The 25,380-nt window shown below is 55.4% G+C and overlaps 1 protein-coding gene across 3 annotated transcripts in view; it reads right to left on the bottom strand.

Moving 5' to 3' along the window:
* Nucleotides 1-25,380, bottom strand: part of PCSK6 (proprotein convertase subtilisin/kexin type 6) — a 165,852-nt gene continuing 140,472 nt past the window's right edge. For 2 of the 3 annotated variants that reach the window (XM_043489645.1, XM_043489643.1), the window contains 9 exons: nt 19,171-19,350; nt 19,014-19,052; nt 14,042-14,144; nt 13,069-13,265; nt 10,817-10,904; nt 9,163-9,266; nt 5,348-5,477; nt 2,574-2,686; nt 1-1,330 (listed from right to left, as the gene is read on the bottom strand). In XM_043489645.1, coding sequence (XP_043345580.1) covers nt 1,233-1,330; nt 2,574-2,686; nt 5,348-5,477; nt 9,163-9,266; nt 10,817-10,904; nt 13,069-13,265; nt 14,042-14,144; nt 19,014-19,052; nt 19,171-19,350 — 1,052 coding nt within the window. In that variant the 3' untranslated portion in view covers nt 1-1,232. The remainder of the gene's footprint in view (nt 1,331-2,573; nt 2,687-5,347; nt 5,478-9,162; nt 9,267-10,816; nt 10,905-13,068; nt 13,266-14,041; nt 14,145-19,013; nt 19,053-19,170; nt 19,351-25,380) is intronic. The other variant, XM_043489644.1, reaches the window with a different exon arrangement.

A 25,380-nucleotide genomic window follows, 5' to 3' on the forward strand; every position in this document is an offset into this window, starting at 1 on the left:
TGCCATGGAATGTTAACTCTTTTATTAATTTAGGGTTAACACCATGTCTGCCTTGTGAATTTCTTTTTCGGAGTTGTGGATTCAATCAACAACAGCTGGGTTCCCCCAGCTGATCGGTGGCTTGTCAAAGGTGTTACAGTCACAGAGGGGAGCAGGACGAAAATGGAAAACGAGCTTGAGAAAATTTAAGGCAAATGTTAATTCCCATATTAAAGGGACTTCATCAAGCAGATCTGTGCATATCAATGAAAATATATGAAATATTTGTCAAAATAATTAACATCGGTAAAAATTAGAACATGTAGCTTATAAAATGCCCACACAGGTTTGGCAGAAGTAAATCCAACCATGTCGATAGGCTCACAGCAAATACAGACACAGGCGAGCCCACCTTAAGACAAGTGTCCTGAAAAGCAGGGCCCACGGGCTTTCAGAGCAGCTCCACGGAAGGGAAGTGACTGACAACCAGCGATTCACGGACAGGCTTGCATCTTGGTAGTAAGAACTGCTTGCTTGTTGGGGCTACCTTCCATTAGGTAGAGGTGACCATTCAGGCCATGAGACTCGCAGAGGCGTGGATGGGACGCGGTGACCCGGGGCCCTCGGCCCAGTCAGAGGAGAGGGCTGCAGATGAAGGAGAGTCTCTCCATCTTGCCCCTCGTGACTTTCTAAGCCATGGCTGTGGTTTCAGAAGTCACTGACCATGTAGAAACAGACGCTCCATCCCCAGTGGTCACAGGTTTTACACTCCCAGATCTGTTCTCTTGAGTCTGACCAAACCGCCTCCCAAATGGTGGCCGGCAGAGAAGCAGGCGCGCCCCAGGCCCTTCCTCATGGGGCACAGCCAAGGCTCTGCGGGCAGCACGGAAGCATGGGGAGGAGGGTGCTGCTCAGGGCCACGTGGCCGGCCTCTCTGCTTTGGTCTTGGAGATTCAGTGAATGCATGGTCCCAGAAGCTGTGGATCCCCGGAGTTCATGCTGCTCCTGCTGTGACTTGGCCAGAACGCAGACAGCGACGGGGTGTGAGCGGGTGTTGCTGCTCCCGGGACACCTCCTCCAGGCACCCCCTGCCCCCACCTGGCCTGGTGGGGGAAGGACCTTGCTCCTGGGGAGACGAAGCTGTCAGATGGGGGTGCCATCCCTGAAACAGGCTCTGGCCGACAGCCTGGAGAAAGGTGGATGGACAGACGGATGACGGGAGGGGCCCTGCCCTGTGCGGGGGCCGGGCGCCCCTACCCGGCCAGGAGGCACGTGCGGCAGCAGAACTGGATGAAGAGCTTCCGTTCACAGAGCCGGTTGGACTTAACCATCTCGCAGAACGTCTCATCAGCTGGGTTCCCCCAAAGGAGAAAGGAGGGATAGGTCAGAAGTGGGGGCCAGACATGGCTGCTCCCAGCTCCCCATTCCGGAAGGCAGCCGTCTGCTGTTACCCCCACGGTGACAGGTGGCCAGCCCGGTGAGGGTGGGGCTGGAGCTGAGCCTGGAGACGAGGGCGGATGGGGGAGGATTCAGGTTGGGGTGAGGGTGGGGGTGGACAGGATCTGGGGACACCAGGCTATGCGGGGAGCTCTCCATGGTCACTGTTCCTCTTTCTGGATGTGGGAGGAAGAGGGGTCAGACCTGGTGGGGGCAGGGTGGGGGCTGCTGTGTGATGCCAGGGATGCCCCAGTAGGGGAGCAAGGATGACGAGAGAAAGGGGTTCATCAGGGCACCGGTAATGGCTGAGGGAGGGGAAGAGCCAAGCCACTGAGGCCAGCCCTTCCCCTGGCAGCTGGCCTCTGGGGACCTGCACTCAGGCAGGGACAGTCTCACTTTCGGGGGCTGGGACCTCACCCAAGGAGGTGGCTTCTTGAAGTAAGTGCTTCCTGGCCTAGAAGGAACACGATTCTCCAAGCCAAGGAAACCACAGAGCTCCAAGGCAAGGAGGCCAGCTCGTGGTCTGCAGGGCATGCCTGGGCTCTCTCTGGGGGCTTCACACTCTGCCAGGTCCAGGCCACTGCCAGCTCCATGCTTACCTCATGGTGCTGGCAGCTCCCCCTCCGACACGCCAGCAGGCTCTTGGCGCCCAGAGACAGCTTCAGGCTGCTCATCCCTATGCTTCCTGAGCCACGGCGGCTCCTCATCACGGTGCGTCTGCCCACAGCCTCTCCCCTGGTCTCCAGCCCAGAGTTCTGTGTCAACCCTTCCTCTTGCCTGGAACCCCCAACCTGGTCTCTGAGTTCCCGCTTTCACAACCTATCCTCGCCTCCCAGTCGACCAAAGGCCCAGGGCTGTCCCACAGCACACACACAGATCCTTCCTGTGGAACACGCGGGCCTCTCCTAAAGCATGCCACCACACCCAAGCCACCTGGGGCTACTGGCGTGAGAGTGGGGACAATGTCTGAATCTTTCCTAAGAGTCACTCGTTGGACTGACCTGCAGTAGCAGGGTGGCAGCTGGGATCCTCTCCGGTCAGTGTGAGGGGCCTGGAGGGAAGAGGCACCCCAGGGACAGCCTGTGGTCCCTGCCCCTCTCTCCCTTTCTCTTTGGCCTGGCAGCCGAAGGGCTTGGGTCCAACCCACGCCCACTCACCATTGCTGCACGTGTGGTTGGTGATACACGAGGTCCCCAGCTGTGTGAAGCCCACTTTACACCGGCTGCAGTTCCTGCTGGAGCCTTCACAGCTCAGGCAGCTCTCGTCACACCTGTGGGGACACGGGTTCCCGATGAGGAGGGGCCCCACCACTCCAGCCCTTCCCAGGGCCCTCTGGCCTGCCTGCCTGCCCTCCCACACTGCCCCTGGCAGTAACCCTGCCCCCACGGTGGTCTCTCCTCCTGTCTGACCTCTGTCACCCATGTGACAAACAGGACCCAGGAGCCGCTGGGGCGCTGCCCATCAGGCTCAGCCTCCTCTGCGATGAGGTCGGCCTCACCTCTGGCAACAGGGCTGGGTGGGGGGCAGTGCCCTCTCAGTCCTGTCCCGGAGATGGGACCCAGGACTACTACCATCGGAGCACCGACCTTGGGGGTCAGCACACTCTGGCCTCGGGCCACACCAGCAGCTTTGCTGGGACTTGCCTTGTCCATCTGTGTCCAGCTGTGGCTGGGCTGCAGCGCTGGGGACAAGCAGCTGCTCCGGAGACTGGATGGCTGGCCCAACCTACAGGGCTCACCGTCAGGCCCCTCAGGAGAGCCAGCCAACGCTGACCTGCTCTGGGCTACGCATGGACCTCGCCTGCTCGCTGCCTCTCCGATCTAGTTCCACTCCAGGCACCAGGTCTCCCCAGACCCACCTTGCTGCAGGCCCAGCAGGCCCAGCAGGCCCGGGAGTGGGCTCAGATAGGCAGGTAGGGCGGCAGGCAGGAGGCGGCTCAGCCAGGCCTGGGCCTGCCCACAGGGGCCACTTCCAGTCAGTCCATCCCCAAAGACCCCTGCAACTATGTCCTCCAGCTCTGCAGGGCGGCACCCACTGCAGCCCCACCGCCCTCCCCTCACTGCTGGGGCCACTGCCCACCTGCATCTTCAGGCTGCTCTGGTGACACTCAGACGGCAGAGGCCTGCCCGAGTCCTGCCCCAACAGTGAACCCGGAGAGGCTGGGCTGGGGTGGGAGTGTGGTGGGAGGGCCGGGAAGGCGAGGCTGGCACCCCCTCAGGCAAGTACCCCTCGCCCCCTGAGTTGCTCTGTCTTGAAAGAGGTTCTTACCCCTCTTCCAGGTCTTCTTCCTAAGTGTCGGGATGTCCAGACCTCTTCTGAAGTACTCAGTGTGGACTGTGCTCACTCTCAGCCCTGTGCCTCGGCTTCATGGGTCTCCTCAGTGCTAAGGCTCCAGCCCAGCTGGCTGGGCCCTGCCCCCTGAGCCTGCCCATCCATCCTCCCCGGGAATGAGCCTGGCTGGCACCAGACTGAGGGCCTTGGGGAGCCAGGCTCCCTGGGAGCTGCTACCCAAGTGGGTAGAGACCCTGAAGAGCCAGGGGACCAAGGCAGTCCATCCTCCCAGGGGAGCCACACAGAGGGGTCTTCAGAGCCAGGGGGTCAGGAGGAGGAGATTCTCTGCAATACCAGCATCCACCACCTCGGTGCCCCATGCAGGCCTCTTCCTGGGATGCACCTCCGAGACCTGCTGTGTCGGCCCCAGCGCTGGGCCCCACTCCGGGTTGAAAGCCTCATCTCCCATGGGGGAGAGCACCCAGGGAGCTCCGGCCTCTGCAGCCCAGGAGGAGCTTTCCTGGGGCTGGGAGACCTCACAGTGTGGGAGCACCCTGCACCCCCAGGGGACCAGGGTGTTTGACAAATGAGACTGTTATCACTACAGAATGTGTAGTCCCTGGGCTGCTGCCCTAGAAAGAGCTGGTAAGTTAAAATCAAGGTTGACTTCAGATGCTGGTGTCAAGGGGCCTGCACGGACTTGGCCAGGCTGGGTGAAGGCAGCTGGGCAGAAGGGCTGAAACCCCAGCCCTCCTGTGTGGGTCCTACAAATGCAAGGACCGGGTGGTGTCTCACTGGTAAGGACTGGGTGGTCTCTCATTGGCTTACCACAGAGTGGTTGGTGTTCCTGTTTTATGTTTGGTTGCTTGGTTTTTGTTTTAAGAGGATAGGTTACAATCTGTAACAGTTCTCAAACATATCCTGGAGGCCTCGAAGATCCCCTGTGGGTCCTTAGCTGTGAGCTGGAAGATGGGGTATGGTCTCTCCACACTGCTCTGATGTGGGCCCCGGGCTCCCTTGTTTCGAGTCTATTTCAGGCTCAACGTCAAGGTCTCCAAGGTCACTTGCAGACTCCTCATGGTCACTCTCACCCTGGAAGAGGTGGGCTGCTCTGTCCTGCTCCTGGGCTTAGGTCACGAAGCCCGGCGTGAGGCAGCACGCAGCAGGACAGAGGAGGAGGACACCAAGCAAATGGCCTCTCGTCACTGCCCACAACCTATGATGATCAGAGTCCCCAGACAAGGACGAGGCGCTGTGCAGATACAAAGAAGGAGAGGAAAAGGAGACTGGGAAGGCTTATGGCATCGCAGCAGTGGCTGGAAACGGCTTTAGAATGAAGAGGCTGTCAGGACCTTCTCTTTTTCTCTAAGTTATCTAATTTAGAATCTAAGCAAACCCAACAGGTGGTTTCCTTAATGACACAGAGTGAGTACACTGTGGTCTATAGTGGTAGGTCTCAACAGATACTCAGAAAGTGAACCCCACCCCAGTCCCTGAGACAGGAGCCTCCAGACCTGGTCCCTCCTCCACGGGCACCATGCCCAGCCATCTGGGGCTGGGCTGGGAGGACTGCTTGGAGGGGGCACCAGACCTGGCCCCTTGTCTGCAGGCACTGGCTATCTGGGGCTGGGCCGGGAGGACTGCCTGGAGGAGCACCTACCTGCGGCACACCTTGTGGGGCAGCCCTGGCATGTCCTCTGCATAGAAGCCCTCACCACAGGCCGGCACGCATCTCCAGTCTTGGAAGTGGAAGCCTGGGGCACAGTGAATGCACTCCTCTCTGCTGGGCCCTGAGGGGCACGGGGAGAGAGCAGAGGTCAGGGACCACCCACTGTCCACTCTGTGTCGCAGATCTGCAGCCTTGCCTGAGATCCAGGTCCTGTTCAGATGCCCCAAAAGGCTGCCCCCACAGCAAGACCACCCCCCCAACTGGTGCCCACCACATGTCTGCACTGGCCCCCTCACCCACTCCTGGGAAGTGGGCCTTACACGCCAAGCTCAGCACACTCCCCAGCCCCAGCCATGTCCATCAACCTGATTCTCAGGGCCTTCTTTCCCAACAGGCCTGGCCTGGTTTGGGCTAGGGAAGCTGGGTGTAGCCTTGAACTCAAAATGGGGCCTGACCACACAAACTTACATGCTGGATTTCAGAGATGTAGTAAAAAAAAAAAAGTAAAATAGCTCACTGATCTTTAAATATCAGTTACATGGAGAAATGGTAATATTTACATACATGGGATTAAACATGATGTTCTACTGATTTCCACTTGCTTCTCAGGATAACTCACACCTGCATCCACAGCCCACATGGTGTTTTGAGGGGACCGAATGTGGTGTGAGACAACGTGGAGAACGGAAAGAGGTGGTGTGGGGGCCTGGGGCTGACAGAGATGTGGTATAAAGGATGAGGACAATGTCAACAGAAAAAAGGGCACTCGGACTCATGGAGTGGGGTGTGGGGACAGAAGAGGCAAAGGCTCTGAACAAAGGATCAAGAGTCATGAAGGAAAACCTGCAGCTCAGTCAACAGGGCTCGTCAGTGTGGGGCAGGCGTGGCCCAGACTGAAGAGATTGTGCCGTCCGTCTGTCTACCTGCCTCCTCAGCATTCACACCATCAGCAAGTGAGTGCCAGGCATCCACTCTGTGCCAAATCTCCCTGAAAACACCTCACAGGGTGTCAGAGGAGGCCAGGAGGCCACAGGCTGACGGTGCAGAGGGTCAAGCGTGGGGAACAGTCATCTCAGATGACTCCTCGACTGGACCTCCCCCAACTTTGACTGGGGTCTGGCCTCAGCTGGAGGCCTGGCAGCCTAGGCTGAGGTGTCCAGTCATCTTCAAGGAGTGACTTGTGGACCTTGTGGACTTGAGGGCCTTGCGCCTGTGTCAAGGGAGAACCCCTGTAGATGGCTCCATGCTCCAATGGTTGGTCTTGTGTCTCAGAACCACAGCTGCCGGCCTGGAGGGAGTTCTGAGCATCTGGGGGGATGGGGGTGAGGCGGAAGTTGGAGCCCGTGCATGACTGGCCTTCGTGAAGGACAGGTGCCCACCGCCCGGGTCTGCACGGCGCTCGCTCTGTCCCCCTGCAGCTGGGGTGTGGTGGGAGAGCCTCCTTGCAAGAGTACCTGGTCCACGTCCTTCTGGACTAACGGCTGCTCCTGTGCCCCCCTCCTTCCGCCCCTGCTTATCTCCAGGAGGCGTATGGTTAGTGGCTCCCCACTGAACCCCACCCCCATCCTACCACCTGGGCCACTCCCCAGCATCTGCGGTGGTCTACTCCTACTTTAATGCTCAATTTACTAAACACAAAGCGGGTGAGATATGCTCAGCAGTGGCTGGAAGCCAAGAAAGCCCTGGATGGGTAGAGGCCCCACCAAGGTGAGCGCCTCAGCACAGTGAAGACGGTACCTTCTCCATTCTGGATCTTTTACCATGAGAACAAGAGCCAGAGACAGAGCCGGGTCTCCTGCACCCACCAAGGTAGACGGGCACCCCAGAGATCCCAGCCTCCGGACTCAGGCTCTGGGATGCGGACTGACCATCCCGGAGTCCCTGCCGCCTGGGGTGGGGACAGATGCCCCCAAGCTCCTGTGTATTTGAACCTCCCCACATGGTGCCCAGGGCCCTCACAGGCGGGGCAGCAGGGGCCCCTGGTCGAGAGCAGAAGGGAAGGCCAGGTGGCGTGGGCCTCCAGGGGCTCCGGGCAGGGACCCTGACCAGCAGTGAGGGGCCTTCTGAGACTCAGAGCTGGAGGCAGGGTCCCTCTACCCACATCAGCCAGGGTGGGTGCACACATCCCAGAGCATAGAGGGCACCCGGGCAGGCAGGCGTGGGCACAGGGCAGCCCTGGGACAGCCGGGCCCCTGAAGTGACAGGTGGCTTGGTTGGGTGAGAGAACCCACAAGCAACTATAAAGTCATCCACCAGCAGGCAGTGTGGGGGTGCCAAGAAAGGAAACTGCGTTGAATGAGCAAAAGTGCTATAAAGACACACGCCTGGCTGGGTGTTATGGACTCAACAGACTATGACATTTGAATAAGTGACGTCGGTGATGTTCCTTTATCAATCTGGGCTAAACAACGAGTCAGAGACATAGAACCAATGTTGACAGGCATCAAGGCAAACGAGAAGAGGGCTGCCCAACAAGCCCTGGCCTTCTGGCGGCAGAGGAGGTGGGGGGCTGTCCCGGAGTGGCCCCAGGGAGGCATGGCTCGCTCCAGAGGCCTTGAGGTTATGGCATTGGCTATGGCATGTCTACCCTGGGAGGCTACCCTGTCCTGCCGGGATCCACATTACATCCTTAGTGGAAAGCTCATCCTTACACCCTTTCTGCAGCAAAAGCTCTCCAAGCTGTGGGTTTCCTAGAACAAGGACCCCAGCGCTGGGTTGAGAAGGAGGGTCAGAAGAGAAGATTCAACCAGAAATGTATGTGGGCCACAAACTCCGATGTGCGGCATCATGTGCCGCACACAGCTCTGTAGCACGAGCTGACAAGACAATCACTCTCAGGTTCTACACAGAATCTGTGCCTGGACGGTGGCTCTGACATCATCCCTGTGGGGACTACAGTACACACACATCCCTTACGGAAGCCTTTCCTCTGTGAGTGAGTGTTTAAGGTAAGACAGGCCCAGGAACTAAGGCTATGTCTTAAGAATCCTTCTCCTTCCTTCACACTCAGAACTTACTCTGTCTCTCCCTGATGACTTGAATCTTTAGGACTTGAACCTCAGGCACTTGCCCTGGCAAGAGCTCGAGAGCAGTGAGCAGCCTGGCCTGGCCTGGCCTGAAAGCAACCCCTGCCTGGCTGCGCTCCTAACGTTGGGATGTGGGCCCTTGTGGTTTTTCTTTTTTTAATTTTTAAAAATTGCAGTCAAATGTACACAATGTAAAATTTACCATATTGACCACTTAACATATAGTTCAGTGGCATTAGGGCTTCCCCGGTGGCTCAGACAGTAAAGAGTCTACCTGCCAATGCAGGAGATGCAGGAGGCATGGGTTTGATCCCTGGGTTGGGAAGATTCCCCGGAGAAGGGAATGACAATTCACTCTAGTATTCCTGCCTGGAGAACTCCATGGACGGAGGAGCCTGGCAGGCTACAGTCCATAGGGTCGCAAAGAGTCGGACACAACTGAGTGAGTAGCAACACAATATTATAGTACACCTGTGTCTTTCATATGTTGCCTTGGGCATGCTCAGAAAAACTAGGGTAGAGTACACCATAAAAAATATCTGGTCTGGCCCTATGGTCAGTGGAATTAAGGAGATTCACACCGTTGTGCAGCCATTACCACCACCATCCATGCCCCAAACGTTTTCATCTTCCCAAACTGAACCTCTGTGCCTGTTGGTCACGTTCCCTCATCCCAGACTCAATGCTGCAACATCCACCCACAGAGCCCTAAGTGCCAGGGCTTTCTGGGTTTCAGGTCCTCTGCCCACCTGCCAGCCTGGGGAGCAGGCACGAACTCACCTACGCAGGTCCGGCAGGTGTGATGGCACTCCCCACATCGGATGAGCTCAGAGTCGAAGTAGGTGCCTGGCTCACAGTCTGGAATGCAGCTGCCCCGGGCAAGGCTGGTGAACAGGGAAAAAGTCAGGTTTTCACATCCTCTCCAAAACTCTGACTGCATTAGGATTTGCCCTCAACGTCTTTCCTGAGAGGAGATGAGAGGTGCTAGAACACAGATGTTGGTGTCACTTCAGGTTCTGAGCTCAGGAAAGTGGCTGGGAGGGATGCTCAGGCCTTCTGGTGGCCTTGTCCCCGTGCAGGGGGTAGCATCCTGTGCACTCTCTGACACCAGCCACTATGGAATCTGAGGCCCGAGGGGGTGGGGAGGGTCACCCCGCTGACTCGGTCTCCCAGGACACAGCATCTGTAATGTGGGAGAGGGGCTGGCAGCAACAATCACCTTGAAACTCGATGGGTTCCAGGCTTGCCCTTGCCTGAAATCTTCCGTGTTTCACAATGAACTTGAAATAAAACCTGCTCCTGGGACCTGGCAGGCCTGCAAGCTGTGACTCCCAGGCTCAGATGAGAATGGGGGTGACCTGAGACTCTGGGGTCCTGTTCCCTTCCCTCCCTGGCTCCCTGGAACACCTCTTCACTCCAATACCCTGACAGGGAAGTTATGAGAGGAAGCTCAGGGCTCAGGGAAGCTCAGCTGTGCTGCCGGGAAGATTGTTCCTCCCCCCGTTAGTAACTGTGATAAAGATTAAATGATGAAAGCTGTTGGAATAAAATGCTCATTAAGCTTCCTTCCTTCACTCCTTGCTGCACAAGAACTCAACCCTGCGGGTGGGTTCCCCTCACAGCGGCATTTGGGTGGTGGAAGGTGGGCGGGGGGAGGTGGGCTGCGGGACCAGTAACCTTGTCCCCTGGCCTGTTGAGACATGCTGAGAGTCACAGAGCAGCTGGGTCAGCACCTGCGTTTTGACAAGACCTCTTGCTCCACCCTGTCCCCTCACTGCAGGGTGAGGCGGGAGGCGCTACCCTCAAGGACCATCTCTTGTCTCTTTCTTCAAGTGCAGACCCTGGTCTGAGACTGGGCTGGGGGAAGGCCTGCAGCACAATTCCTAACAGAACAACTTCTAAGCTTCTAGACGGTGACTTCAAGGAACAAGTGGTATGTAATTTGGTGGCATGAAATGGGCTAAACCAAAATATTCCCGTAAAAACCTTTAATCCAGTAAGATGTTTTAGAGGAAACAGTAAGATGTTTATAGGAGAGCTCCCTGGAAGGAGACACGAAGGCTGGGAGACAGAGAAGCCCGGGCTACGGGGTGGAGGGAGGAACTCCATGTCCAGACCAGGAGGGAGACAGGTGGGTGGGGTTCGGGGCCTGAGAAAGGAGCTGGACTCCCACCCTCCAGCATCCAGCCCCACTTTCCATCAGCGGATCAACTTTGACTGATTCCCCAAATGCTGCCTCAGACTAGAGACCTTCCTCATATCCTCCGACTTTCTATCCTAAACAAGCTCTAAGTGCAGATCTGATTTTGACTTGGAATCTTTATCCTGAAAGGCTTTGGGCCTCTGAAATTTTAGCTTTTAGGAAAAAATGTAAATCGACAACAGACACTAAAACCAGCGTACACTACGGCCATGCCCGACAGAAGGGTCTTACCTGAATCCTTCTTTACAGACAGTACACTTCTCTGGCTCATCAATGCACTTTTTACAGCTTGAGTGGCATTTAAGGCAGTTTTTCTGACCTGGAGAAAAGTGAGAGGAGGAAAAGAGAAGGGTGAGAAGAGTGGATGTAGGTCAAGCTCGGGCCAACAGGACTGAAGAGTTTCAACAGGGGCTGACTGATGGAACAGCAGTCACGGGCAACGTGTTGACAGAACCGCCAGAGCCACATGGGAACCACATGCCCAGGGGTCAGGTCGCAGACCTTGCACCCCTTTTCTGGAGTAAACTCAAGTCAGGTTACCTTAAGGCCTGGAGGGGGCCCTTCGCTCTTTCCTCGGGGACTGGAGGCAGCCGAACAATTTCCCGAGGGGCCAGTCTTCCTGAGTGAGACGAGTGGGGCCACAGGAGCCCCTGAGCCCCCCAACCCCACACAGGGTCTTCATAGGGGTCAGACACAAAGCTCAACACAGGCCACACCTCGAAGGGGAAGCCCCGGGTCCTGGCGATCATCCAGGTCACTCATCCTGGCACCTTGGCCACTACACCTCAGGGCGTCCTCCCCAGGGCCCGCAGGCAGCATCATATATGCTGCAGGGGCTCAGAGAGCACGTCTGGGGGGATGAGGCATGGGGTGGGGTGGGGAGTGGGGATGGAGGCGTATACCACCCGACCGCTGGACAGGATTCTGCAAAGCCTGTGAAGCCTGTCGTGCCTGACTGCGGCTCCTCTGAAGAGGGTGGTTGTTCCACAGCTGTAAACATCCTTAAAGACTGCCTGGCTCCTCCCCACAGCGGTGACAGTGGGGCATGACGGGGCCTCCTAAAGGCCCGGGCCAGACACGAGCTCCGGGAAGGCCTGCCATCTGCACCACAGCCAACACGCCATCTGAGAACTGTCTCCATCGATTTAACCCAGACCCTCTCTGCGCTCTCCTCCAGGGTGTGGGGGGTGGATGGTGAGCCGCTGGCCCTGGGGCTGTCCACCCTGCTTCCCGGGACAGGCAGGGCAGTAGGACGGTGGTGTTGCTCTGAGCTCACGCCCTCCTGGGTCATCGCAGCTGGGCCCAGGAGGGCCAGCTCAGCTTCCTCCCCTCAGCAGGGTGAAGGCAAGGTCACTTAGCTCATGGGAGCCGGGTCACTGTGAGGCACATGGCCCAACGCCCCCGCCCCCCATCTTCCTGAGCCTAGTCACACCCAACAGCAGGTTCTCCTCATTCACGGAGGCCCAAAACCTCCCCACCTGCAACCATAACTTCAGCCCAGTGGCTAAACCGCCGAAGCTGCGAGCCGCTGATGGGGTGGGGGTGGGGGTGGGGGCTGGGGGAGTCTGTGCTCCCCACCCCCCCAGCCCCCACACTCACACCTGCTGCTCCAGGACAAGTGGTGGGGTCCTTGGAGGCCTTCCCATCCGGGTGTCTGAAATCAGTGAGCCTGAAGGCCCCCAGCTCAAGTCACCTCTTGTCCACCCTCTACAGTGGACACTGACCCACACATGCGTGACAGCCCCGGCTCCGGGGACTCCATCTCTCTGTCACACTGAGCCATCCTGGCCAGGCTCCCTGTGAACTGCTGTCCACTACCAGGGTCTGAGGGCTGTGACTTCCCCTTTCCTCCCCACTCCCTCCTGTGAAGGGTCCTTGCACACAGGAAGCAGAGGGCCAGGGCAGTTCTCCCAGGAGAGAGGAGAGGACCTGAGGGGACAGTTCTCCCAGGAGAGGGGGCCTGGCCCCGAGGGGACAGTTCTCTCAGGAGAGGGGAGCCAGCCCTGAGGGGACAGTTCTCCCAGGAGAAGGGAGTCCAGGGGACAGTTCTCTCAGGCAAGGGGACCTGGCCCCGAGGGGACAGTTCTCTCAGGAGTGGGGAGCCAGCCCTGAGGGGACAGTTCTCCCAGAAGAGGAGAGCCAGCCCTGAAGGGACAGTTCTCTCAGGAGAGGGGAGCCAGCCCTGAGGGGACAGTTCTCCCAGGAGAGGGGACCTGGCCCTGAGGGGACAGTTCTCTCAGGAGAGAGGAGCCAGCCCCAAGTAGATAGTTCTCCCAGGAGGGGACCCCAGCCCCAAGTGGGCAGTTCTCACAGGAGAGGGGACCCCAGGGGACAGTTTTCTCAGGACAGGGAACCCCAGCCCCGAAGGGACAGGTTTCCCAGGAGGGGACCCCAGCCCCAAGTGGACAGTTCTCTCAGGAGAGGGGACCCTGCCCCGAAGGGACTGACTCCTATCCCAGGCCCAGGAACAGACATGCACTTACTTTCGTCAGCATAAAATCCGGCGGGACAGAGGGTCACACAGGAGTTCACCTCCTGATGGTGGTAAAAGCCGCGGCGGCAAGTCAGGCACTGCGTGGAGCCCCGGCCAGAGCAAGTCTCGCACCCCTTGTGGCACCGGCGGCAGCGGCGGGCTGCGGTGTCCCCGAAGTAGCCCAGGGGGCACGCACTCACGCACTTCCTGCGGGGGCAGAAACAGAGAAGACAGTACCGCTGGGCCCAGTCCCCACCTGCACAGAGGCACAGGGAGGGGTTGGGCCAGGGCGGGCAGGGGGACCCCTCAGCTGCCCCTGGAGGTTCCTGATGCAGGAGAGTGGGGAGGGCTTGCATGGGAAGCCCAGAGCCCTTCTCTCTCAAGGCTTCCCCAAGGGGTGGGGACACTTGAAGGGCATGTGGCTTCCTTGGGCAGGACTCCCAGTGCCAGCAGAAGCCCACTGAGGCAGCAAGTGGGTCTCCAGGTCACCATGAGGGCCGAGCAGCTCCCCTGCCAGAGCCCTGGCCGCTGAGTGCACCCCAGGGGAGCTGCACCCCTGCCTGGGCACACAGGGGTGGGGACTCCTCATTCCTGGCAGACTGTGCTGATGTTTACAGCAGTACTGGCCCCAGAGATGATGTTTGTCTGCAGTTTCCAAGCGACTGCCATGCTCAGTACAACCCACTTTTGTTTAACACAATGGAGAGAAAAAGCTAATGAATATAGCACAATGCCACCCACAGCCTCTGAGTTCTGTCTCAGTCACGAGCTATTCACATGATGAGAACAGAAGGCTGCGAAGCAGAAACTTTTCAAGCAGTGACCCTGTAGGTGACCTCCCTTCAGGGTGTGTGGCTGTGACCCTCAAAGTGACTTTCCCCCAAGGTGTATGGCTGTGACCCTATATGTGACCTTTCCCTTCGGGTGGTGTCACTAATCCCTATGTAGGAGCCGGGACACAAAGCTGCAGCCCAGCCCTTTACCTGCTGGTCTTGACACTCCCCAGGCTGAAGTGGACGCAGTTCAGGCACTGGTCTGCACCGGGGCCATCACAGCCTTTGTCCCCACACTCCGGATGGCACACACCTTAAAGAAACAATCATTTCCTTTCACCCACAGAGATGCTGTCTCAGTCATGTCGAGTCCCCAAAAAACCCGTGTCTGGGTCCCACAGGCCCCTGCTGGGCCAACACACCCATCCTGTAGGGACCCGCCTTGGCTGAGAACAGAGGGTTTGATGACCGGAGATGCGGGCTGCCTGAGGACAAGCAGGAGAGCGGCAGGAAGGGACTCGGGACTATGACATTCCAGCATCCTTCCTGCAGCAAGGTCACAATGCTGGGCTGGCCACCACCCCCATCTCCAACATGAAGGACAGCGCAGGGCCACATGGGCACCAGTCACCACCCCCATCTCCACCATGAAGGGCAGTGCAGTCACATGGGGACCAGTCACCATCCCCATCTCTACCATGAAGGACAGTGCAGTCACAAGGGGACTGACCATCAACCCCATCTCCATCATGAAGGGCAGTGCAGAGTCATGTGGGACAGCTGTGACCAGGCAGCTACTTTCTGATGAGGAATGAAGAAGAGAAGCGGGGTGCACCATGCTGCCACCCCCACGCAATGATGAAGCTGGGCAGGTCTCCATGGCCCCAGTGGGTCTGGGCTGAGCCCTGCTTGGCTCCCCCATCTTGCCCTCAGAGGAGGCCTCCCCGACTTGTCTCCATCCCCAAATTCTCACTCTGGGAGCTTGTGTGTTGCTGGAACTGGGGGAACCCTGCAGGGCCCGTCCCGGTCTCCCCTCCACCTGTGCTTCGGGGAAGAGACCAGCTCTTCAGTTCTGGCTCTCAGGCTGGGGGGCCCCTCCACAGGTGTCCTCCTCACCTGTCCACTGGGCTGAGCTATGGTGGAACCCCCTCCCGTCCCCTCCCCACCTCCCCCAGTGCCTCCACTGGGAAGTGGCTCCAGAAAGCCTCCCCATGTGGGGAGGGGCCCGGTGGGGCATTTGAAGGCTTTTGAGTCCCTGGAAGAGAAAACAACCACCTTCTACAAGGTTTCAGTTGTTGGAGAGGGTGGGGAGTGAGTTCAGAGGCAAAGAGGAGGTGACTAGCCGGTCACCAGCATTTCACGGCCAGAAGGGAAAGACACAAGGGCTCACTCTGCGGCCACAATGGGTCTTTGCTGAGGGCACAAATTCCCCTTCATTCCTCTCTAAAGGGCCTCCAGACCTTCCTAGTGTTAGACTCGCTGTATTTGGCTTTCCTCCCCCAAGGTTTACCATTGTCAGCATTTCCAAAGTTTTCACTGTGGGTCCCACCGGGAACCCCTTTCAAAGCTGCACTCATCCCTGGGGATGAGCTAGATGGCTCCTCAGGGTCTGGGGGCATGAGGCTCCCCTATCCCTCCCTCAGCTACAGGAAGCTGTGGGATTTGGGCATCAATTCGCATTTGAGCTGACTCTTGTCTGCTCATCCTTTTGTGGTATCCAGCCCTCCCCACAGCAGTCTGACAACCTGTGGCCTGGGGTCACCTCTCCCCAAGGCAGGTGAATCTCCTGTGAGAAGTTGAGAATAACTTTCTTAATCCTAAGGAGAAGTGTAGGGATGGGAGGAGATAGCCCACACTCCCCACTCTTTCCCAGCCTGGGAGATGGAGCTCCATAGGGCAGGAGCTGGTCGAGTAACCAAGTTGGATGCCAACTTTCTGGCACCTGAAAGGCGTTACGATGGCTCAGAGCAGGTGCTCAGTAAATACCTGCTGAATGGCTGAGGGTGAGAGAAGGGATGAAAGAGAAAGGCACTAGGATACTGGGGCAGCCCCGTGCCCTCCTGTCCACACACAGAATGTCCTCAGATGTCCCAGGATGGGGAAGACTTGGGGGAGGCCTGGTGCACTCCCCTCTCCCTGGGGCCTCTCTGCAGGTGACAGATTAGTCAGGGACCCAGTGGGGAGCCCCATGCTAGGTGGGGGTTGCAGAACCCTGATAGGGTGTCCAGGGATGGCAAGTCCAGCCCTGCACTGGGGTGGGGCATGGATAGCCTTGTTCCAGGGAGCGTGGTGAGACCCTCCCAAGCAGGGTCCTCTGGTCCGCATCTGTGAGCCCCCTCCCTGGTGCAGCTCTCTTCCTGGATCGCCCTGAATAGCCCAACAGGAGGGTCATCCCTGCCAGGAATCATTCCTGAACTCTGTCTGCCGGCTGGGCTGCCTGGTCCCACCCCCACTGCTCCTCAGAAGCACCTGGGTTCCCTTGGGCTCAGCTGTACCCATCTTCTGGGTGGGTGTGCTTATACCCCTTTCCCTCTTGCCTCCAGGACCCTGAACGTTCCTCAGAGACCCCTGGCTTTCTGTCTCACCTCCCGGGGCTTCAGCCACAGGGCAGCACAACACTCTCCCCGCAGCTTTGCAGCCAGCAAGATGGCGCCCCGTCCCCCCCCCCCCCCCGGAGAAAATGGAGCATTTCCTGCACCATCAGTAAACAAGGAGGTCACAGTCATCAGTGACTCCAGCCCTCCAGGGCACCCAGGAAGGAGAACACCTGGGCCATCTGGCAGCCACGGGGCTGCAGCCACTCCCTATGGGGAGCCCTGAGGAACTCAGAATGTGACTGCACAGGACACAGACCCCAGACAGCTGAAGTGCACACGGAAGGAGTGATTTCAGCGAGCCAGATTCCTGTGTCGTTCCATACACAAGAGGCAGATGCAAGAGTCTGGGCTCACCTGGTGGTTCACACAGTAAAGAATCTGCCTGCAACCCAGGAGACCTGGGTTCAATCCCCGGGTCGGGAAGATCCCCTGGAGAAGAGAATGGCAACCTTCTCCAGTATTCTTGCCTAGAGAATCCCAGGGACAGAGGAGCCTGGTGGGGCTACAGTCCATATGGTTGCAAAGAGTCGGACACGACTGAGCAACTAATGCTTTCACATTCATTTTCATTCATACACAGAAAAGTGCTAACTTCCTTGACTTGGGATATCTGGTTTTCTTTAATTCACAAAAATATTTTTGATGTTAAGACTACCTGCCCTTAGTTGCAAACTTCTATATAACCTGGCTCCTACTCCTCTCACCTCCTCAGAGCAGTTATCTCAGGGTCACTTGCGATGCTGTCTCCCAGGCTTAAGTCCTAAAAGTTTCCCTCAAAACATAACTCTCAGCTTCTTGGTTGAGATTATTTTTTAAGTCGACACCCCTCTGAAGGTGCTGGACTGACACTGGCTTATTTAAAAACTCTTTCTTGACTCCTCTGTGGAGTGGATCCAGGATGAAAAACATATGTGAGCAAACATTAGAAAGCAGCTAGGGGTTCTTGATGGCTCTGTCCTTACGGGCTTAGGCCTGAAGGACCAGGTGGATTCAGTGAGTCTCACAGTCCTTGCCATTCTTACCACCCAGAAGCCTAGCCTCCATGTCACTGCAAGGCTTGAGGTGAGTGCCAGGGGAGCTGTCTGCAGCGACCCTTACTGCCCGTGGGTGGCTGGACCCCCTCTCTTTCCCCCTACTTACCTCCTCCCCTTTATTTACTTCTTGGCTCCAGGAGGGCTGGCCCTGCACCTGTCCGCCCCCCATCACAGCACTGCCTGGTGCCCCTGCTGCCAGAGCCAGGAATGAACAGGGCCCAGTGCCCCCATGCACCATCAGTGTGACCAGCTTGGCATCCGAGAAGGCTCTCCAGTTCTCAGCCACCTCTCAAGCTCACCCCTCAGTTGTGGACTCCACAAAGCCCACAGTCACAGTTGCACCTCACAGTCTTCCCTACTTGGTCCCTCTCCTTCTCCCTTAGCTTCTGTACCGGGGCTTGTCTGTGACAGAGGGGATCCCCAGGCACCAAGGAGATGGACCCCCTCCCCCAAGTCCTCTCCCCTCCTTCCATGCCCTTCCTCCCGCCCTGGCCCCTTTCCTGTTCTTCTGCTGTTACTGGTGTGCCCACCCTACTTGCCCAAGACCCCAGGGAACCTCCCTGAGGGTCAGAACACACCTCAGCCCCACAGAGACCCCTCTAATCCCTGTGGTTGGGCTCCTGAGTGGCCTAGGCTGCATAAGAGTTAGAGTGACATTCCAAGACAGTGTGAAGTTAGAGCCTAGCAGATTATAGGGGGGAGGGAATCAGTCCTTTATTAATAATTACTGAATCTTGCCACTGTTTATAAATCACAGGGGGAAACAGCAGATTAGTCCATACATAATTCAGTGCTCCATTTTAAAGGCACGGTAGGAGAAATTTAAAATTGAATCACCCATAATTTATGCTTGATCTGTATTGGTGGAATTCTCTATTTTGTTATTTTTTTTCTAGAAGCTATTAGATAACTCAAAGCATCAATATTCTTAGATCTCACCTATCATTTATCAAGCAGCTGAAATATTTAGCCAAGGAAAATGTGCCTAACCAGAAATGTTCCACATTTCACAATCACTAGGGTGGTTCTGAGGGAAAGGAAAGCTTTCGGCCAGGTATGCCCACAAGACCATGCCCGGCCTGGTGCTGGGAACGTCCATGGCTGCTCCTTGGCATGGAGCATTGCAGGCTGAGCCAGGTCTGCCCGTGGGGGTGCTGCAGGAAGACCACTGGCAAGGAGGCACCTCTGCTGCTTGTGAGTGTTCCCCTGACATCAGCCCTTGACCCTGTCCCGCGTCCTCCTCCAGTCCCCCCACCCCACCCCCTGGTCCTCTGCGGTCTCCACGCCAGCCACTCCTGGCCACGCCCACACGTCCCGGCTTCCGTCAGTGCCCTGGGCCTTCCCACATCCCAGCCACGAGGACAGAGGGCAGACAGATCAGGGAGAGGTTCTGGAGGCTGAGTCGGGAGCCGGGGGCCCCCCGAAGGAAAGGGGGTGCCCCAGAGGAGTGCCACTAGCCAGGGGCAGGTCCACGTTCTGGTGGGGCACAGGGAACCTGTATTCCCATCCTAGGAAGGCTGTAGAGTACTTACTGGTTTGCAGCATACTTACTGGTCTGTAAAAGACTAGGAGAGCCAGGGGAGGAAGGAGCTGCGAGTGCAAACGACCACCATTACTAGGACTCCCGAGCAGGAGGAGGCCGGCAGCCCTAACCCGCCTGCCGCGGGAGCGGACAAGCAGGCGTGTCCTCTGGCTGCAGGCTCAGTACCTGTGTAGTCCTCTTCATCCTCCGGAACCTCGGCCTGGGATGGTGACACGGCGGTCCTTGGGGGCTCCAGCTCTGATGCGGAGAGGTCCAGCATCCGAGAGCGGGACTGGTGGGCGCTGAAGGTGGTGTAGGGGTGCTCAGCGGTGCCGTACAAGATGAGGGTCCACTCCCTCAGCTTCCCTGGAAGGCGCCAGATCCAGACTCACCCAGAGTCCAGACAGCCCTCGGGAGGCCCAAGACATGCTCCGGCAAGGGGCCTCCGTCCCCCAGAAGTGCCTGGCGCTGCCGGCTTAGGTCCCCAGCCCTCCTCCAACAGCAGGGCTCCCAGCCCAGCGCCATTCCCCCCTCATCATCCCCTGCTCAGCCACCTCTCCCCCCAAATGACTCCCACCCCTACAACGGGTAGCTCCCTCCCTGTCTGGGAAAATCCAAGGGAAGGATCTGGGCCAGGCGGGCCCTCAGCCTCATCCCATGTGTTCTGACGTGCTAGCTGGGGTCTCAACCCTGGGTCACAGGATGGCGGGTCTTGGAAAAAGAAAGATGACTGGTACCCTTGCTGGTCTGCATGTGTAGGGAGGGGGACAGGAAGCAGCAGTGACCACCCTGCCGCCTCTATGAGGGAACGAGGCCTGGATAGCTGGATATGCTCAGGTGTGAGGAGAAGGGGAACCTGGCCTGCACCATGCAGGTGGGATACAGCCCACAAGGGCGGGGGTAGACACAACTGTAGGCCACCTCCCTCTCTCAACACATGTGGCCAGCGTTCGGGGCCGTGGGACTATGTCAGGAGAGTCACTGATGTCATCATCGTGCAGGTGAGGGGCCGAGGGCCAGTGTTACCTGCAGGAGGACAAGCCTCAGCTCGAGCTAATGGGCTCTGGTCACCCCAGCTGCACAGGGTTTATTGAGAAGAGGACTGACTCCACAGGAATTGGTTCTGTCACGCAGCGGGGGAAAGATCAGCACTGGTTTCTTTTATCCAGCATCCTGGCCAGATAAGGTCCCAGCCCCTGAGAGCTGCAGCCACCAAAGCCCCCAAGTCAGGCTCAGGCCCTCCCGGCCTGACCAGGATTAAAGCAGGTAAGGGATCCATCCTGGGCTGACTGTCCTCTGGGACATGTCTCCAGAGGGTGTGGCTCTTTCTGTGGCCAAGTCCCCAACACAGCAAGTGACACTGCCAGGGAAATGCTTCATGTGGGCCCAGGTGAAGCAAACACAGCTGGGCTAGGAAGCACCATCCATTCTCAAGCCCCGGGGATCAAATAACAGCTACACCTCACAACCAAAAAGCTCTGGGCTTGTGAGGTGCTGAGTGAAGAACACTGCATAGTGACTGCATAGGCGGGCATAGTGACCATAGGCAGCAATGAGGGCTCTGTGAGCTGTAATCAGAGCTGAGATTTATTTCAACTTTGTATCATGTCTCTAGAAACCCCACCAAAGGCCTTGTCACTAAAGTTAGATGCTTATTTTAGGCAGAGGTTTGGTGGGACAAACAAGAGAAGGGAGGCTGCTCCAAGCTTGGGATCAGCACAGCCTGTGTGTGAGCAGGGAGAGCAGAACCGATACCAAAAAACCACAGGAATGGCTCCTAAGAGTTCTCGTCATGAGGAGAAACCAGCTTCTTTCCTTCCTTGTGTGTCTGTAGGACATGATGGGTGTTAGGGAGACTGACTGCAGCAATCACTTCTCACTATGTGTAAGTCACTGTGCTGTAACCTTATGCTTCTCAGGGCCACATGTCAATTATATCTTGATAAAGCTGATGAGAAAAATAATTCCAAGAAACCAGCAGGAGGATCTGTCTTGCAGGGAGGCCTGGAAGGGAGGCCAAGAGGGTAGGCTGGGAGGAGAGGCTAGGGTTCAGGAATGGAAGAGAGACTTCATTTTTATTGTTTTCTCTTGTGGATGGTTTGATTTTTAAAAAATGGCATATATTACCTTTCACATATACAAATATTAAATAATTAAGTTTAGTTTAAAAATCTATAAACAGGGACTTCCCTGGTGGTCTAGTGGCTAGGACTCCACACTCTCTGCTCCCCCTGAAGGGGGCCCAGGTTTGATCCCTGGTCAGGGAACTAGATCCTATATGCCACAACTAAAGATCCCATGTGCTGCAACTAAGACCAGGTGCAGCCAAATAAATAATTTTTTTTTTTTAAACGAGATCAAACCAGTTAATCCTAAAGGAAATCAACTCTGAATATTCATTGGAAGGACTGGTGCTGAAGCTGAAGCTCCAATACTCTGGCCACCTGACATGAAGAGCCAACTCATTGGAAAAGACCTTGATGCTGGGAAAGATTGAAGGCAGGAGGAGAAGGGGACAACAGAGAATGAGATGGTTGGATGGCATCACTGACTCAATGAACATGAGTTTGAGCAAGCTCCAGGAGATGGTGAAGGACAGGGAAGCCTGGCGTGCTGCAGTCCACGGGGTCAAAAAGAGTCGAACATGACTTAGTCACTGAACAACAACAAATAAACAAACTGGTTATACAGTCGGGGAAGCAAACATGAAAAAGCTGAGGCTCAGGGTTTTTGATTTACATTTCTGAAACAAACGTGAAGACTTAAAATCTACAAGTACAGACGGAGCAGAGTGGAAGTCCCCCCAACCTGCCTGTCCCAGCCACCATCTCTGTCCACCGCTACTTGGCTACCTGTTTCTTGAGCATCCTTCTGGAGGTGTTTTATTCTTTTTTTTTTTTTTTTTTTAGGTGTTTTATTCTTATCCAAGCAAACATGAACACATATTCTGCCCCGTCCCTTTTATCAACACACCTGGCAGCACATTCTGCAGTTGGGATTTTCCATTAAAACACATCCTGCTGATCTTTCCATCACTGCCTCAGAGAGATGTGGTGTCATTTACTAACAAAGCCCTTGACAGGCATCAAAGTTATTTTCGAATGTCTGCAGTCACAGGCAGCCTATATCCTGGGTCACATGAGGAAGCGCCAGGTGAGGCTGGCAGAGCAAGGACCCGGCTCTGAATCCTGACTTGGCCACCTGCTAGCTGTGAGGCCTCAGGCAAAGTACTCACTCTCCCTGTTCTTCAGTGTCCTCATCTGTGAGGTGGGATCACATTAACAACACCTACTTCACCGATCGGCCTGGGGAGTGAAATGACTTTAACAATGGTAGAGATTCAGAAAAGTGACTCACGTGGAAATGCAGCTCTGGGCTCTCAGCTGCAGGGTGATCTCTGCCCCCCCGCTGACTCCACACCCATCCACAACCCCCAGGATGTAGCCCATAGCCCATGCCAGCTCCCAGCACTCTCACCATGCCCAAAGTCCACCCTCGCTGTGAGGAGAGGAGACGCAGAGGGAAGAACCAAGGAGGAACCAGAAAACCCACCATCCAGGGTTAGAGCAGAGACCTAGCCCACACTCCATAGGACTCCATCCAGGTTTAGAGCAGAGACCCAGTCCACACTCCACAGGACTCCACCCAGGGCAACAGAGACCCAGTCCATACTCCAGAGGACTCCATCCAGGGTTAGACCAGAGACCGAGCCAGCCGACACTCAACAGGACCTTCATCCAGGGCAGTAGGACCTTTTAACAAGAGCGTACTGCTTACTGGTCAAATCTGCACAAGGTACCCTTACAAAAACCCAACCAGGACCATTTACTCCTTCGTTTCCAGAAAAGGGTTCTTAAAAGATGCCCTGATCCCAATGCCTTGGCTGTCTCTCCATCAGATTCCTGAGCCCTTAGAAGAAGGAAGGGCACATTTGCCTGCTCAAATGCTCGGGCAGCACTGCTGGGAAAGGAGAAGATAACCCAAGCTGATGCCCGAGGCTGCTGACAAATGGCCTTGTCTTCATTCACTGTCTTCAGTGCATTTCCTCTCAATGAACTGAGTTCCTAATGAACAAACAGGGTTATTCCTATTCAAAGAGAGAACAGAATTAAGGCAAGACGAAGGCAGAGTTTGCCAATAGGAAAGTACCACCAATGATATCGCTTTTCTCTTCCAGCATTTTGAATTAAGCGCTAATCCAAACAAGCTAGATGTGGGGGAAAGATTTTGTTAGATTAAGGGCTCTGAACTAATCCTTTTGAATTCCTGGCTTTTCTTCAGCCATAAGCAAAGTTATGAACAACAAAGAATTTATTAGCTCTCCACCACCCCCACACTCTTATGGCAAAAAGTGAAGAGGAACTAAAGAACCTCTTGATGAAGCTAAAAGAGGAGAGTGAAAAAGCTGGCTTAAAACTCAACATTCAGAAAACTAAGATCATGGCATCCGGTCATATCACTTCATGGCAAATAGAAGGGAAAACAATGGAAACAGTGACAGACTTTATTTTCTTGGGCTCCAAAATCACTGCAGATGGTAACTGCAGCCATGAAATTAAAAGACGTTTGCTCCTTGGGAGAAAAGCTATGACAAACCTAGATAGCATTTTAAAATGCAGACATTACTTTGCTGACAAAGGTCCGTCTAATCAAAGCTATGGTTTTTCCAGTAGTCATGTATGGATGTGAGAGTTGGACCATAAAGAAGGCTGAGTGCCAAAGAATTGATGCTTTTGAACTGTGCTGCTGGATAAGACTCTTGAGAGTCCTTTGAACTGCAAGGAGATCAAATCAGTCAATCCTAAAGGAAATTAGTCCTGAATATTCATTGGAAGGACTGATGCTGAAGCTTAAGATCTAATACTTTGGCCACCTGATGCAAAGAACTGACTCATTGGAAAAGACCCTGATGCTGGGAAAGATTGAAAGCAGGAGGAGAAGGGGACGACAGAGAAGAGATGGTTGGATGGCATCACTGACTCGATGGACATGAGTTTGAGCAAGCTCTAGGAGTTGGTGATGGACAGGAAAGCCTGGCGGGCTGCAGCCCACAGGGCCACAAAGAATTGGAGTGACTCAGTGACTACTGAGTGACTGAACTGACTGAACTGAACTCAAGGAGGGGCTCTTCAGATCTACAGGCAATGGGTCAAAAGCACAGGTGATAACCCAGGCTTACAGCTGGTGTACCAAGTACAGTGGGGTGGGGAAGAGAGGGGGAAGTCTTGTGGAACTGAACCCTCAGTCTGTGGGGTGACGGCTGTCCTGTGGAGTTACATTGTAGCACACCCAGGTGGAGCTGCAGAGGACTGCCTGTCCTGGGGAAAACCCGAAGTGAAGAGTTCTGTGGGAACAACAGAGGAAACACAGGGAGAGAAACACAGGAGGGAGGAAGAAGTGAGTTTTCCCCTACTCCATGTTTCTATTTTACAACACCAACTGCAGTTTTCTTGAAATTTTCTGGTCCTGCTCTTGTTTGTTTTTGCTGCCTGAGTTGCTTCTTCCCCCCCAGGGTTTGTTTTCTGTAAAGTCTGTGTCTGTTTTGATGTTGCATAAACTTCTCACATGTGTGGGGGTCCTTTTTCTATTTATCGGTTAGGCACTAAGAATGATTAGAGGTTCTGCAGGCTGGAATGTGAAAACGCACTTTTTATTTATTGATTTTGTATTCAGCAAACTTGCTAGCCAGAACAAAAAGAGAAAGGAAATGTTATCATAGCATGCCAGCTAGCTCAGATGTAAACAATGCTTGTTTTCATAGCAAATGCAAGCACTTCGCATCAGAAACAGTGGAGACAGGAAGAAAATGTACTATTTTTAAAGTGCTGAAATAATAAAAAAGAAATAGGACTGACCCAGGATCCAGTGAAAATAACTGTTCAGAAATAGGTGGGGCCATGGCACCCTCGCCTTGATTCTTATCAGCAGAGTCAAAATCAACGTGTCAATAAACAAACCAAAAGATGGGTTGAAATAAAGATATTTTGAGATAAATCCAAGCATGGAAGAGTCAGGGCCAGCAGGCTAAGAAATGGAGACGCAGCTCTTCAGGCAGAAGAAAGATGGTCACATGTAAAATCTGGTTCCACAGGGAGAGCATGGGGAAGAGTAGCTCTTTTTTTTATTTCTTCACTCGGGGCTAGGCCTCCCTCTGTCACCTCTACTTTACCCGCACTACCTGTTTGAATCGGCAGTATTTTTATAATCATCCAGTTCCAAAGATCTCCTATTTTAAATTATGGTATTTTCCTTTGACACGAGTCATTTAGTAGTGTTGCCCAACTATCAAATGTATGGGCTTTTTCTAGTAACCTCTTAAGTTTTGATTTCTTACGTGTACTCTCAGAGGACAGGGTTTATATACTACCAGTCCTTGGAAATAGCCTGAAGCTTGCC

The sequence above is a fragment of the Cervus canadensis genome, chromosome 17 (assembly GCF_019320065.1).
Source record: "Cervus canadensis isolate Bull #8, Minnesota chromosome 17, ASM1932006v1, whole genome shotgun sequence".
NCBI classification, from domain to species: Eukaryota; Metazoa; Chordata; class Mammalia; order Artiodactyla; family Cervidae; genus Cervus; species Cervus canadensis.